Genomic DNA, 15,954 nt, shown 5'->3' on the forward strand with positions numbered 1-15,954 from the left:
TATATCCTGACACTAACAATATTAGCATTTTTATGCTTTCTGGGCCAGTGTTTTTGCCTGTGAATGCTGAGGCATGGTTGTAGCTGTCATCGTGATGTATGTGGGTTTATCTATGCATATTTTATAAAGGTCTAATTATAGTGTGCATGTAATTTTATACCTTTTTCACCTGTACTTTCTTTTGTAAGCCCTACATATATGTATATTATTGTGCTTAAAATACGTACAATTTAAAAAATAATAGTCACTTAATGACGAACTAATTTTCCGTCTTGGGGTGCCATAAACATACACACACATGCACATACAAACAGGGCCGTAGTGGAGACTCGAAACATTAATTTCATGAATGAGAGTGAACGTGCCATATTTAGTGCAAGCATTCCCTGACTGCTAGGAATTCAGTTGTTTTCTGTTTTTTACCGTGATGAATTATGCTGCAGTCATGATCTTTACACACCTAAATCTTTTTTTCATATTTTAAATTCATTCTCTAGAAAAACTGACAAATCGATTTATTATATTATATTATAGGTTATGAATTTTATAATTCTTGATAAATTATGCTTTCCCAGATGATAGTAATAATTTACCCAAATATAAACAATATTTAAGAGATCTCATCTTGTCCCATTTGGCAATATCATTAATTTATCCTGTGCTGATCGAGTGGACAAGAAAGAATGCCACCTGGGGCACCTGGTGGCTTAGTCAGCTAAGCATCTGACTCTTGATTTCAGCTCAGATCATATCAGGGTCGTGAGATGGAGCCCTGTGTCAGGCTCCACGCTGGGCATGCGGCCTGCTTCAGATTCTCTCCCTTCCCCTATGGTTCTTCCCACACCCCCACTCATGCACATGCACTCTCTGTCTTAAAAAAAAAATGCCTTCTAACTTTAATTTGCATTTCTTTCTGTAGAAGTAGGCTAAATATAATTCTCACAATTACTTGTAAATATTTTATCCCTAAATGATATCATTTGCTTAGAGTTTTAAAAATTAAACCGTGAGTTGTTGGTATAAGAAAGATAGTTAACTTTTGTCAAATTTGCAATGAATATTTTACCAAATTATTTAATTTGATTGCCCTTAAACATATAGAAGTCTGAAAGTTTTATGTACTCACATCTAACTGTGTGTGTATGTGTGTTTTATTTCTTTTCATTTTATAGATTCCAAGCCTAGGAAACTGTCCCCTTTCTAGAATTTGAATAAGTGTTTGATTTTATTTCATACTGTTTGAAAATTTCTTTTGCATTTTTAAAACTGTGAGCCAGGCTTATAGGAAAGTGCTTAAAATACGTACAATTTAAAAAATAATTACAAAGTGAACATCTCAGTGACTACCAACTGATTCGAGAAATCTAACATTTCTGGGGCACCTGGGTGATTCAGTCAGTTGAGTGACTGACTGCCTTCGCTCAGATCATGATCCTGGAATCCCAGGATCAAGTCCTGCCTCGGGCTCTCTGTTCAGGGAGGGACTCTGCTTCTTCCTCTGACCGTCCCCCGTCTCATGCTCTGTCTCTCTCTCTCTCACTCTCTCAAATAAATAAAGTCTTTGAAAAAAAAATCTAGGATTTCTAGTACCCAAAAATTCCTTATGTGGCTCCCTGATCACAAACCCTTCTTTCCCCTCTTAGAGAGTCCTTATCAACTATCCTGACTGGTGAAAGTAAGTTTCTTGGTCTTTAAATAAGAATGATTTGCTCCTTATGTATGCAATTGTAAGCAGTTTGGTTTGCCTATTTTTACCCAACAGATGGAACCAGATTAGACATATTTGTGTCTTGCTTCCTTGGCTCAACACTACGTGGCTAAGACGCATCCATACCATTGCATATGGCTCTGGTAAGGTCTCTTCCTTTGCTGCATACTACGCATTCCACTGTCGGCGCAATTTCCAATGGCTTCAGCTACGAGGAACAATCTCATATGTGTAATCTGGTACAGATGTGCAAAATTTGAGGGGTGCCTGGGTGGCTCAGTCGCTTAACTGTCTTCCTTTGGCTCAGGTAGTGATCCCAGGGTCCTGGGATTGAGCCCTTGCATCAGGCCCCCTGCTCAGCGGGGAGTCTGCTTCTCCCTCCCCCTCCGCCCCTCCCCCTACTCATGCTTGCGTGCTCTCGCTCTCTCTCTCTCAAATAAATAAATACAATCTTAAAACAAAACAAAAGATTTGCTCCACAGTAAATATCTAGGAGTAGAATTGCCGAATTGCTGGCTGTAGTGTGTGTCTTCAACTTTATGATACCAAATCGTTTCCAAAAGAGAGATTCTAATTTACAGTACCACCAACAGCACATAAGAGTTCCCTTGCTCTACACTAACTATTGGGAGAACTTTTCATTTTTTGTCAGTCTAATAAGTATGAAATGGTAACTCGGTGTGGTTTTAGTGTGGAGTTTCCTGATTATTAATTAGTTTGCATGCATATTCATGGTTTTGGCTATTTTTATTTCCTCCCTTGTGAAGTGCATGTACAAGACTTTTGGCCATGTTTAATTGAGGTATCTGGCTTTCTTATCGATTTATAATAATTTTATATTCATCTCAACACTAGTGCTTTATCTACTCTGCATATTTTAAAAATTGTTTCCCAATCTGTGGTTTATTTTTTTAAGTATCTTTTCTGGGTATTATTTGATAAATCAAAGGTCATAATTGTAATGAACTTCCATTTCTTTTTCTTGTTTAAAAAATTCCTTCCTACCCTAGAATTATCATAAAGATAACTTCCTTTATTATGATTCTAAGCACTTTCAGATTTTGTCATCTCGTATTTAGGTTTATAACGCATCTGGAGTTGACTTTTAAGCAGAGTGTCGCACGGGAGTCCTATTACATTTCGTTACTGATGAAGAATTGTTTTTTATCATTCCGTTTCCCCCTCTGTCTGGAGTAGGAAGCTACATGCTTCTCTTCCTTTGGCTGTTACACGGAACATTCCAACAGGCGTACTTCCCTTATCACAGTCTTGAGTTAAGCAGTACCTTTATTTGTCTCCTGGACATTACGAAGAATTTTTAAGTCTTGGAGTCCATTTCTCCTTCCCTCCAAAGTTGTAGGTTATCCTCTTATTATGGTTTTAGACAGTGGGTGTTTGTTTAAATTTCTCTTTGCACTTTTGTGCAAATTAGACTTTCCATCTGAGACCATCTGAAGAATATCCCTCAGAACTACATTTAGCAACAGTCCCTCAGCTTCTGTTTGTCTAAAATATTTTTATTTTGCCCTCCTTTGAAGATATTTTCCCTGGGCATAGAATTCTACTTGGGCAGTTACTTTTTTTACGGAACATCAAATGTATCAAACTTCTTCTGCCTTCTACGATTCCTTTTGATAAGGTAGCTTTCCCTTTTGTGATTCATTTGAACGTAATCCGTTCCTTTTGTTTGACCCCTTTAAGATGGTCTGCGTGTCTGGTGTCTGCAGTTCCACTGTGTTTTGCCCACTGGATTCTTTCCTTCTTGTTGGACCCTGCTGGTGATTCCCTGGGATGCTTCAATCTCCAGATCAGTGTCTTTCATCACTTCTGGTAGATTCTCAGATATGATCTCATCAGATATCGACTATGCTCTGATCCCTCTCTCTCCCGTTTTTCTGAAATCCTGATTAGATATATGTTAGATGTTCTTATTCTCTTTCACACGTCTTCATCTTTATTTTGTATTTCTTACTTTTTTTTCAGTCAGTGTGACATCCCTGGATACTTTCTTCTGTCTCTTAGTTCACGAATTCTCTCATCAGAGGTGTCTAATCTCCCATGTGTGTGCGTCGGTGTGTCTCTGTGTGTGTTTTGTTTTGTTTCCTTCAACTGCTTCATTTTCTGGTTTGTTTTTTGTTTAGGAAGCTCTATTTGGTTCTCTTTCAAACATACTGGATCATTTTAATATTTTCTATTGTCTAGAAGTTTTACCTTTTATTCCTTTAGACGCAGTAGGTATAGTTGTTTTAAAATGTGTGTCTGGGGGCGTCTGGGTGGCTAGTCAGTTAAGCATCTGCCTTCGACTCAGGTCATGATCCCAGGGTTCTGGGATCGAGCCCTGAGCCGGGCTCCTTGCTCAGCCTGCTTCTCCCTCTGCCCTCTGCGCCCCACTCATGTTCTCTCTCTCATGCTCTCTCAAATAAATAAAATCTTTAAAAATAAATCAAATCAAATTAAATCAAATCAAATCTGTGTCTGACAGTTCCAATCTGTGAAGTATTGAAAACCTGTTTCTACTGGTTCCTTGTTTCCTTGTTTCCTTGTACAGTTTAAAAAAAATTTTTTTTTTTTTTTTTAATTTAGAGCTGCTCATTTTCCTTAGACAATTGGTCTGGGGAACACTTGGAGGCCTAGGAGTGAAGAATCCTCTCGAGAGGATTCATGTTTTGTTTTGCCATGAGGGTTTTTTCCCAGTTGGGGGCCACTTCAAACTCCATTCATAAATTTAGGGTTTTTGTGCCATGCAGGTGCTAGGGCTTGGACTGAAAACCCGCGGCAGGCTACAGCATCTCAAGGATTCTGTGGTTGTTGTTATGTTCAGCACTGAGGTGGGTCTGCTCGCATTCCCCTGGCACTGAGGAGGATGGGACAAGTTTCTTGTGGTTCTTCCTCCCTCTGAGGGTGAGGGCTTCAGTGTCCCAGCCCGAGGAGCAAATGGTCTCCCCTTGCACATGCACTTCGGCAGCCCTGGGCTTTGGTTTGTCTTGCCCGCAGCTCGAGGGCTGACAGCTGAGGCTCAGGGTCTCCTGGCTGGGCAGACGACCTTGAAGCAGAAAAGAAGCTTCCTGCTCGGCGTCCTCCTGGTTCCTCTGTGTACTTAAACTATGACTTAATAATTCCTTACCCTTTTGTCAGTTTTTTTGTCACATTTAAGAAGGACTTTTTTTTTTAAATTTTATTCTGAATTTTCGAGTTTTTATCAGGAGAGAGTTTGGTTATAATAATTCAGCCTGCCATAGTATCAGAGATGGAGAAGTCTCATTTGATCTTAGTCTTTCTAACTTACATTGGTATCTGGTGAGGGATCAGCACATAAAATTCTTTTTTCCCTCCCACTGCTAAACGATGACCTCAACACCACACACTGATTAATCCAGTCTTGATTGTGACATTTAATTTTCACATAATACATTTGTATAAATAATTTGCCTCCTTTCTGAGTTTTACTGATTCACTAATCCCATTCTCTAGTCTGGGATGAATCTCATTTTTTTTTTCTGATTACTCAATCTTTATAATATACTCTTAAATCCCAAAGTGCCAAGTTCCTCTTTCTTCTTCTTCTTTTTCAGATTTTTTTTAAACTATTATTAATGGCTATTCTTCTAAATGAACCTTAGAATCATTTTCCCAAGTTGTGAGTAGAATTCCTTTGGAACTGTTCTGAATGATATTAAACCTATAAATTTATTAGAAAGAATTGGCATTTAATAAATCTCGGCCTTCCTGTCCAAAATCAGGTAATGTCTATTTATCACCACTTATTCAGAACTTCATTTACATTTTAATAGACTGCTGTGATTTTCTTTATTTCTGACACTACTTAAAATCCTTCCTACTATCAATTCATATGTTTTGTTCCTATTGTGAGTAGGATCATGTTTTCATTACATTTTCTAAGGTTATTTCTGATGTGTTAGAATGTTCTTGCTTTTCTAAATTTCCTTGTCTCTAGGAGTACTTATGAATTCTTATATTGATCATAGTCGATTTTAATAAACTTTTCTGTGCATTCTATATGTATACAATAAAATAATCTACGTTGTTTTTCTTTTAGGACTTAACATGGGCCAGAACTTCCAAAACAATACTCAATAATATTAATGTTTTGGTTCCCTACTTTATTGGTGATGTCAAGCATATTTCACTAATAAACATATTGGTGCTTAGCACACTGAACGTTTTAAATCCATTGTGACATTTCATGCAGCACTTCATGCTCCAACCCTAAAAAGAAACTCAAGAAGTCTTGGTCTCACACTATAAACCCAGCAGATCTAGACAGCATGGCCCCTGAAAAACCTAGATGATACAACCTATGGTTAAAAAGAAGCTGTTTGAATTGTACAGATAAAAACGAGGGCATTTGTTTGTTTTGTTGTATTGTCTACTTTTTGTTTCTAGGAACTGAGAAAAATAGATACAGTGGAAGTAACATATCTGAATGGGAGGAGAGGGTAGCGATTGATGAGGATGAGTGAGGATAGAAACGGAAAGACCAGGATCCGTGGATTAGAGGAAACTAAGCCAGGAGCGGAAAGGCTACATTGTTAATAACTACGGCGTTTTGCTAATGCATAGCGTGTAGTGTGTAGTTGGCACTGTGCCTACAGGAATGTATAGGCCCATTGTGGGAGCCCTGGGCATCTCTGTTTCTAGATCGAGGTCCCTGGAAGCTCAGTCTGTGGGCACAGCCTTGAAAACATGCAGATTCCCAGGCCCCATCACAGGCCAAATGAATTGGAATAGGAGGAAGGGCTGGAAACCTGATCTAAGGACGCTCCTGAAGGGCTACTCACACAAAGTGAACTTTAAGAAAAGAGAGAGAAACAAAATCGGAGACAAGAAGGAAAATCTTCTACTTGCACTAGGGCACAAAAGCTTTTATGCACCAAACTCTAAAAACTAAATCTGGTAGTCCTGTTAAAATATTATCATTAGACCAGAAGACTTTTCAGAGCAAAGAACACACATCACATGAAATCACCTACGAGCTATGCGTCTGCATTATACGAAGTGTTTCAAAGCATATGAAAACTGACCAAGGCAACACCCAGCCCACTGCATCTACTTATGCTAATGAGATGCTAGCAGCACCTGCCAAGCAAATTGCTTGTCGGATTTCATCGTTATTTGTACATTATTTTTCAGTGCAATAAATCAGAAAGCTCTTCATCATTCATGAAATCAAGGAACGTCCGGGGAGAACAGTTTTCCTCAGACATCCACGGGCAAACTTTGGGTTGACGTCGGGCCGTTCCCTGGCTTTTAGAGAAACTAACCGAGGAATGTCAGTTTGATCTTGCGAGTCTCCTGGCGTCAACATCGGAGATCAGGTTGCTGAGCTACGCTTCAATGTCAAATGTCTTCTTCCTTTTTTAGTTGCCACCCCATCAGCCCCACAGGTTCACCTACTGCCTTGCTTGCAAACATACCTTTGCTTTTAAAATTCATGAACCTTGCCCTTATTCATAGTGACCGAGCTTTGGTTCCTTTGTGGTGGCAAAAGGCCTCCAAGCCTCAGCTTCCCCTGCAGCCACATTCAAAGGCACAGGGGGCTGAGTACGAATGTTTTACTATGTTATCATGTTGACTGAGTCCTGCACAGTGTCTCAAAATTGCGGACTGCAGTTTAACTCATCTAAATGCAATGGAATGTACTATGCGTCAGGGGCTGGCACTGTGGAGACCAAGCCAAACGAGACCGCCGCTCCTGGCTGGAGGAGCCTGCAATCAATGGGTCATTAACTGCTGTTCTATTGATCTGTCATTCCTAAAAAAACACAGGACAAGCATGCCTTCGAAACAGCAGACCGCTCCAACTCAACACACAAATGATTGGGAGATTACATAATCAAGGAGCAATTGCTTTTTAAAGGAGCAATGTTTGGAAGTTGGTACCAAAGAGGTTACACCTACTCAAAGGATGTTTGAAAGCCCCCAAGCCATTTTCCTGGTGGGCAAAGAGCATCCTTCTTCTACAGTCTTTGTATTCTGTTCTTTCTTTTTTATTTTACTTTTTCCTTTTCCCTCCATGGACTCCAAGCAATACAGCTGCCCCCTTTTCCAACATCCCAGATGTAAGTCTTAAAACCCAAGGGCTCTTACGAAAGGCTGTGCAAACATCAATCTTGAACGTGGGCAGAGTACTCTGAGCTCAGCATGAGGCTGAGGCCAGAAGGGATGGGAAGGACCGCGTGGAGCACATCAGGACCCAGCCTGGCGGAGGCTGGAGGAGGGTTTACTTGTGCAGAGCCGGCCTGCTGCTTGGTGCCAGCAGGGGGCGGAATTGACTGAACTTGTTTCATTCCAATGTCCAAGCAACTGCCAGCAACTGAGGACCAAGGGAGTGCTTATGGCAGGTACAGCAATCTGCCTTCGAGAGGCTCTGGAAGGGTCCACACCCTCCAGGCAGCTCAATGGTCCACATGTCAGCTGTAGACCGAGACAAGGCATGGGTGACTCTCATTCCCGGCTAGCCGGAGCCCCGCTGACGATCTGAGCTTTCCCCACAAGTTCCACGCCATGTTAAGCAAAACCCTTACACATATTATACGACACAAATATCTCACCACCGAATCTTTCATCTTCCTGGGGAGAGGGTCCGCGGCCAACTCTTCCAGGTTTTGGTGTAAAAATTTAGGAAGCAATTTACAGTGAATAAAGGACCTGAAAAAGAACAAATGCACAGTTTTTACTTTTAAAAATACGTGCATATTACAATGTTCGAGGTAAACCGCCTCGGCTGACCCCTGGCAAAAGCAAGGGCTCTCTCTTTTAATGAGTTCGTAATAGTCAAGTCATCACAAATACCCTGTTTTGATTTTCAGATTCCATCCTCGTTAAAGGAGTCAAGTACAGGGTACGGGCACCCTGACTGCAACAGCTAAGCTTACAGAGACTCTCTGTTTTGGTCAGCCCGCCAGGGCTTCATCCTCAAAAAAAAATGGCAGCAAAACTCAACACATCAGCAAAATATCTGATAGGAAAAGCTGTGCAAACCGTATTTAACTTTTGCCCATTTCCTGTGCCTTTCATTTTGGCAGCCTAAAATGAGGGTTTCTCAGGGCCCCAACGAGTTACGACTATCTTCAGTCCAAATCTTCCGTAAGTTTGGAAAAATTACATGAGATGATTGTCTGATCACGCTCACTTGGTTGGTACCAGAAACTCTGGCAACCCATGAAGCGTTTCCACTTCCAAAGCACATATTTCTCAAAGATTTAAAAGACAAGATTGAAGGGAAGATAGGAAAGCATATTTCAAGTGACTGAAGATGATTATTAAATGTATTTTAAATGCAGGTGCGAACCTCACTTTGAACCCAGAGGGCCCCGCCGTGTTGGGAACACAAAGCAACAGAACAAAACACAACCCTTCTGCTTAATGGACCCAGAAAGGACCCTCGTTGAGGTGGGAGCTTCGCCCACTGTTCACCCAAGCCCTCTGTTCCTGGCATTGCGTGTTTTACTCCCAAAGCAGCAGAGCAAAGGTGAAATGTTTGCTGAAAGTTGACCCTTGATTTTCAGTAGTGTTTGGTCTGTTCTGCATTTCTCCCACCTTCCCCCAGGCGTTGGCTAGGTGAGCAGCAGGAGTCCAACCACTCAGAGCACTGCAGGGCCCTGTCCCCTCTGTGACAAGGCCGGGCTGTGGGAACCAGGCACGGCTGTGTGCCCGTTACTCACAGGAGCACAGAGGGGTCGCTGCTCTGCCTGCTCAGATGGTAGGAAAGCGCAACCAAGAGGCCACAGAAGGCGGAAAACAGCGCCGGGATGTGCTGTGTGCTCCACGGTTCCTAAGGAAAAGACATCAGATACCAAGTCATTCCAGGGGGCGGTGCAAACCGTGAGGTCACTACCTATGAAACACTAGGTGTGCGGCCCCAAGGTCCAGCCAGATGGATATGATGTCCTGTGACTACTGCCGGTGGACGTACCAGCGCCTGAGGGTCACACAGAAGCCTTGCCTGCTCATGTACAAACATGGTTTTTTTTTAATGTTTTAATCTTATTTTATTTAAATTCAATGAATTGACATACAGTATATTATTAGTTTCAGATGTAGAGGTCAGTGATTCATTAGCTGCATAGAACACCCAGTGCTCATCACATCACGTGCCCCCCTTAATGCCCGTCACCCAGTTACCCCATCCCCGACCCCCTCCCCTCCAGCAACCCTCAGTTTGTTTCCCATGGTTAAGAGTCTTTTATGGTTTGTCTCCCTCTCTGATTTCGTCTGATTTTATTTTTCCCTCCTTTCCCCTATGCTCCTCTGTTTTGTTTCTTATGTTCCACATCTGAGTGAAACCATATGATAATTGTCTTTCTTTGACTGACTTATTTCGCTCAGCATAATACCCTCTACTTCCATCCATGTCGTTGCAAATGGTAAGATTTCATCCTTTCTGATGGCTGAGTAATAGTCCACGGTATATATAGACCACATCTTCTTTACCCATTCACCTGTTGATGGACATCTGGGCTGTTTCCATAGTTTGGCTACTGTGGACATTGCCACAGCACATTGCCAATAAACGTTGGGGTGCAGGTGCCCCTTCGGATCACTATATCTCTATCTTTGGGGTAAGTACCCAGTAGTGCAATTGCTGGGTCGTAGGGTAGCTCTATTTTTAACTCTTTGAGGAAACTCCACACTGTTTTCAAGAGTGGCTGCACCCCTTTCTCCACATCCTCGCCAACATTTGTTGTTTCCTGTCTTGTTAATTTTGGCCATTCTAACTGGTGTAAGGTGGTATCTCGTTGTGGTTTTGATTTGTCTTTCCCAATGCCAAGTGATGCTGAATATTTTTTCATGTGTCTGTTGGCCATTTGTGTGTTTTCTTTGGACAAGTGTCTGTTCATTCTTCTGACCATTTCTTGACTGGATTATTTGGGTTTTTTTGGGTGTTGAGTTTGGTAAGTTCTTTATAGATCTTGGATCCTAGCCCTTTACCTGATAAGACATTTGCAAATATCTTCTCCCGTTCTTTCCTTTTTCTTTTGGTTTTGTTGACTGTTTCCTTAGCTGGGCAAAAGCTTTTTGTCTTAATGAAGTCCGAATAGTTCATTTTTGCTTTTGTTTCCCTTGCCTTACAAACATTGACTCTGACATGGGATAGGATGGGGTAGAGACATTACAAACTAATGGTACGTGTTTATAAGTCTATTTATGTAATCTTTTCTGAGAATATTTTTTACCTAATCTTTTCCAAAATTAAGTTTAGGATTTATAAGATGTAACATTTAACGTATGTTGCCGCCTCTGAATTCATTATAACAATAATGATAAGAATTGCATTTCCTAGTGTTTATTGAATCAATGGTTTAAAAAGGTATACGACACATAGACGTGGCATAAGAGATCAACCAGGGGACTGAATGAAATTAGGTACAAAATAAATACAGTCCCCTGAAGAAAGACAACGGTTTGAAATGATAAGAACCCGACACTTCAGGTTTAACACGACAGCAATACAGACACCAGAGATCAATACTCTGTACTCGGGGTGGAAGGGAGAAGAGGGCAGACAATACGTGTCGCCACTGTGAGCAGTGTGGGGGGCCCAGGACCCCGCAATTGTCCACCCATACCTGGCACGCCCTCCAACACAAACATAGAAACCTGCAACACATTCAGCCTTTCCATGACCATCGACAGAATGCACTGGTGCCTTCCGAAAGCCAAATCTAGTACAGGACTTGGGTGCTTTTCTCTCTAGGTTACGATCCTTTAGCTCACCATGTGTTTCATCGCAGACGCAGGAGTTGCTCATTCGGCTTAAAATGAAATATACAAATGGATGAGTCACCCGTGTTGGTTTTCTACTTGTGACTGCTAAAATATGCCGGAGAAGCAAGAGTCACACTTGGTAGAGGGAGCGGTGTTGTTTTCACGGGCCTCACTTTCGTAGAAATTAAAATGCATTTCTTTATCTCCCCCAGGGGGAGGGTCCAGCAGCCTGGGAGAGCAGCATCTGGAAGGGAAGTGAGACCAACCGTGGAGCGGGCCGCTGAGCCCACGGCTGGACAGGTGGGAGGCGACACTGACCAGCCCCATACACAGCCCTCGTGCAAGCGGCCTCCGCCTCTCAGACCAACTCCTAGCGCGCTGCTCTAACTTTCCCAGCGTCCGGAAGTGCGAGACTTCCCTGATTCCTGGCCTTCCCAACCAATTTGCCAGGAATTCCCATCCTCAGTTCCTCTCTGCTCCCTTTGGAGTTTTCTGCCACAAAGCCCTTGATTCCTGTGTCCAAGGGAAAGGATCCCGGCCTCGGTCCTCAGGCCGGCCCTACACTCACACCCACAAAGTCCTCTTACTCCACAGACCTCCCCTTGTTGGAGGAAATGGAATCCTCTCTTGCACTGGTTCCTTCTGCCTTGCCTATAAAAATGCTTTTGCTGACATCTTGAAAAAATAAAAAAGGCCCCCTTTACCCAGTTACCCTTGCAAGCCACCCCACTATCTCTATCCTGCCATCAGTGCCAGCCTGGCCTTGCAAGTGACCCCCTAGCTTCCTTCACATGGGGCACCTCCCCATGGGGGCAGCACCCCCTCACAGGGTGGGCTTCAAGGTGGGCCGACCTGGATTTGAACCCCAGTCCTGCCACAGAGGAGCTGTGTGGCCTTGGCTATGTTACTCAACATCTCTGAGCACTGGGTTACTTTCCTCTTCTTTAGAAAAGGGACACAATACAACTCCAGAGTGGCTGCAAGGGAACTCTTCCGTACCCCAGGCTATTTTTTAAAGTTTTTGACACAGGAGGGTCCAATGCAGCCCCTACTCGACGACTGAGACCCAGTGCTCTGAGCCAGAAAGCCGGCCATCCTGAGATGTTTCCTCTCCCTTGTCCCCAGTCAGCTGATCCTCACGTGTCACTGTTACATTTTCAACCCCTGTCCTCCCTTCTTCCATTGCATCTCACTGGGTAAAGCCTCCACAGCCTCCCTCTTTCCAGTTCTACTGCTAATAGCTTCATAGCAGAAGGATTGAACACCAGCCTCCACGTTGCTCCCCCACTCCACAGCCCTTCCAATTTTGTCCTCCACATGGCCAAAGAAAGGTCCTCCTCACCTAAAAAGCACATCAACCGCATTAATGCCCTTCGTCAGTAGTTTCCAGTGATTCCTCACTGCCTACCAAATAAATCTACCACACAGGAAACTACATAAGCCAATTAGCATCTGATCTCAGCCCAACTTTTCAGCCTCATTCCTCACGGTTAGAATTTGCACAGCTGCAAATCCATAAAGATATTTGCTTCATCCCTCCTGCCTTCACACACAGGGCTCCGTCTGCACAAAGGGCTCTTGTGCTCTGGCCCTACTCCACTCTCCTCCACCTGGTGAACTCCTACCCATGCTTCAGTACCCAGTATAAGAAGTCCCACCTGCCTGGTGCTGGAAGAAGTCCCTCCTCCCAGGCAGACTGGAATTGTCCTCTGTGTGTCAAAAACACCTTTAAACACTTGTACTTCAACACTTAAGATATCTCACTTCTGTGAGTTGTAGGCATGGGTAGGACTTGGTCCCTCGTCTGAGAGCCGCTGGCTACAGTCGTGCTTAGAATGGTCTCCCGAGGGGGGCAGCCTTGCAGCTCTTTCCCCCTGCACTTGGCGCAAATGTCAGGACATCAATGTGCCCGTGAGTGAGTGAGCGCGAGGTGTCAGTTTTCATGATTACATCGGTCCCTTCTCTGTGACCTGTGCGGAAAGGAATCTTCAGCAAGAAAAAAGGGTGAAGAAATTAAGTAGCTTAGATCAAATGTGGACCAGGCAGTGAAGTGCCACTGGCGTAATTAGACTCTCGGAGGAAAGGGGATTCTGTGACCTTCGACCTCATGTTTCCTTCAAACAGCAGCCCTGATAACAGAAAAGTTATTCTGTAGTTTGAGCACTTTCTTCTTTCGTGAGACATGTCCGGGCCCCTGCTGTGTGCCACACTTGGAGGAGGGCGGGCACAGGGACGCGGGAGGAAGAAGGCTGCAGTAAGGTATGACGAGCCCGGGACGGAGGCTCGGGGCACTCACCGAGCAGGAAGCAGGGGCTCAAGTGAGTCAAGGGAGTGGCTTTTAATTGCACAGAAGAAATGCAGGAGTATGTGGTCCTTCTCTAGAGCCTTCTAGACAGGCCAAGCTCTCAGCTCTTTGGGCGCCTATGTGCAGACGGAGCTGCCCTCGTCCATCCTCCTGAACACTCCTGCGCTCCCTGCTCTGGCCACCCACCTAGGGCTTCACATTGGGCTGTTGCAAAAACAAACACAAAAAGTTTTCCAAAGGGAAAAACCTGCAAAATTCTGCTTCCCTCCATTAATTCCTCTGCATTTGTCTATGCTGTGTATTTAATTCACAATTTTGTAAAGGTAGAGGCTTTCCTTTTACATGCAGCCCATAAATATGCAAATGCTCTGGGGAAAAATCACTCTGAGAAGGATTTAGTAACCACGACCATGGAAATCACCATCAGTGCATGGAACAGAGAAAAGGTCAAGGGAACAAGCATGCTCAGGAAGTGATTTTAGGCTCATCACTTCGTGGAAGAAATGATTCTGTGCAAGGTCCTTCCCTTCTCCATGCCTCAGCTTCCTCTTCTGTGAACTAACAACAGCACCCTTCTTGAAGTATTGCTGTAATGACCTAATGAGGTCTGAAACGGCCTTGCCCACTGCAAAGGAGCGTGTCAGAGTCAGTTTCTTACTAACTGGAAAAGAAGGAGTACCCGTGATGTGAGGACCATCGTCCTCACAGACAATAAATCAAATCCGAACTACATCTATTTAAACAATCAAGTTTACCTACTTTACCCGCCCAATATCCCTTACCTAATCTTCTCTCATTTATGCTCGATTTAAGGAAATCTCTCCAAGACAAACAGGAAAGGTCAGTACTGAGGGACCCTCCCTCCTTACCTACTAAAATAGCAATCGGTAGAAAAGCCAGTGGAAAGTAAAAATACCGAGTCAGAAACAGTGGAGTGGGAGGTGAGCGATGTCCCTGTTCCTTCTACTTCCCAGCATTTGTCTCAGTCTGTGATTACGAATCTGCGTGACTGTTTGATTGACATCTGATCCCTCCACTGGGCCCAGCCCATTGACAGCAGGGACCCATCTGCCTTACCCCAGTGTGGTCCCAGAACCTCGGGTGAGCCCCCGGCCCTGAAGGGCATTTAATAAATATGGATGGAAACAATGCAAACGTTACTTCCTTACGATATAATGCAGACCTAAGAAGGGGAATGGCACAGATCTGCTAAGTACTACAAGTACACAGGAGGTCCATCTTGTGCAGTGCCCAACAGTAGCGGAAAGTATGGGCTCTGGCGTGGGGCTCTTCCACCCTAACTCTGCCGATTATTTGCACTAAGACACTGAGCAAGCCACAAAGCCTCGGTTTCCTTATCTAAGATAATTTCATAGTGCACACGCCCTAGGCTTGTTGTAAATATTATATGAAATACTATGTGTAAGGTACTTGGAGTAGCCAGTATAAAATGCTCAATAAATATATTACTATAATCTTTACAAAGTTACTGTCTCAGTCCAATTGGGCTCTATAACAAAATATCAGACTCATAAAGAACAGAAATGTATTGCTCACGGTTCTGGAGGCTGGGACATCCAAGAGGGAGACACCGGCATATGTGGTATCTGGCTAAAACCTACTTTTCCTTCAGAGCTGGCTCCTTCTTGCTGTGTCCTTACGCAGTGGAAGGGGTGAGGGGGTTTCTTGGACTTCTTTTATAAAAGCATTAGTCCTGGGGCACCTGGGTGGCTCAGTTAAGCATCTGTCTTCAGCTCAGGTCATGATCCCGGGGTCCTGGGATCCAGTGCCGAGTCAGGCTCCCTGCTCAGTGGGGAGCCTGCTTCTCCCTCCCCTTCTGCCTGCCTCTCCCCCTGCTTGTGCTCTCTCTCTCTCTCTCTCATTATCTGTCAAATAAATAAATAAAATCCTATAAAAAAAAAAAAAGCTTTAGTCCCATTCATGAGGGCTCATGACCTAAGCACCAATCACACCCCCACCTCCTAATACCATCACCTTGAACACCAGGATTTCAACTAATGAATTTTGGAAGAACACAAACATTCAGACCATGGCAGATACATAAGAGGACTAAGAACAGCAGTAAAAATCACATTTCCTGAAAAAAATTAAAACTGACCTTTAGTCCTTCTCCATGAGGCAAAAAGAAAAATGATTTTTGTAGATCCCTTTTATCCAGTTTCTAGAGCCCAGACAGAAAATAGGGAAAGAG

General features: G+C 43.5%; 1 protein-coding gene across 1 annotated transcript in view; it reads right to left on the minus strand.

Moving 5' to 3' along the window:
* PCNX2 (pecanex 2) overlaps nucleotides 1-15,954 on the minus strand; it is a 291,473-nt gene that overhangs the window by 147,155 nt on the left and 128,364 nt on the right. The window contains exons 16-17 of the mRNA XM_040624241.1: nucleotides 9,394-9,503; nucleotides 8,281-8,377 (exon numbers count right to left, since the gene is read on the minus strand). Of these exons, the coding sequence (XP_040480175.1) occupies nucleotides 8,281-8,377; nucleotides 9,394-9,503 (207 nt within the window). The remainder of the gene's footprint in view (nucleotides 1-8,280; nucleotides 8,378-9,393; nucleotides 9,504-15,954) is intronic.

This window comes from Ursus maritimus, unplaced genomic scaffold, assembly GCF_017311325.1.
Source record: "Ursus maritimus isolate PB19 unplaced genomic scaffold, ASM1731132v1 scaffold_7, whole genome shotgun sequence".
Classification (NCBI taxonomy): domain Eukaryota; kingdom Metazoa; phylum Chordata; class Mammalia; order Carnivora; family Ursidae; genus Ursus; species Ursus maritimus.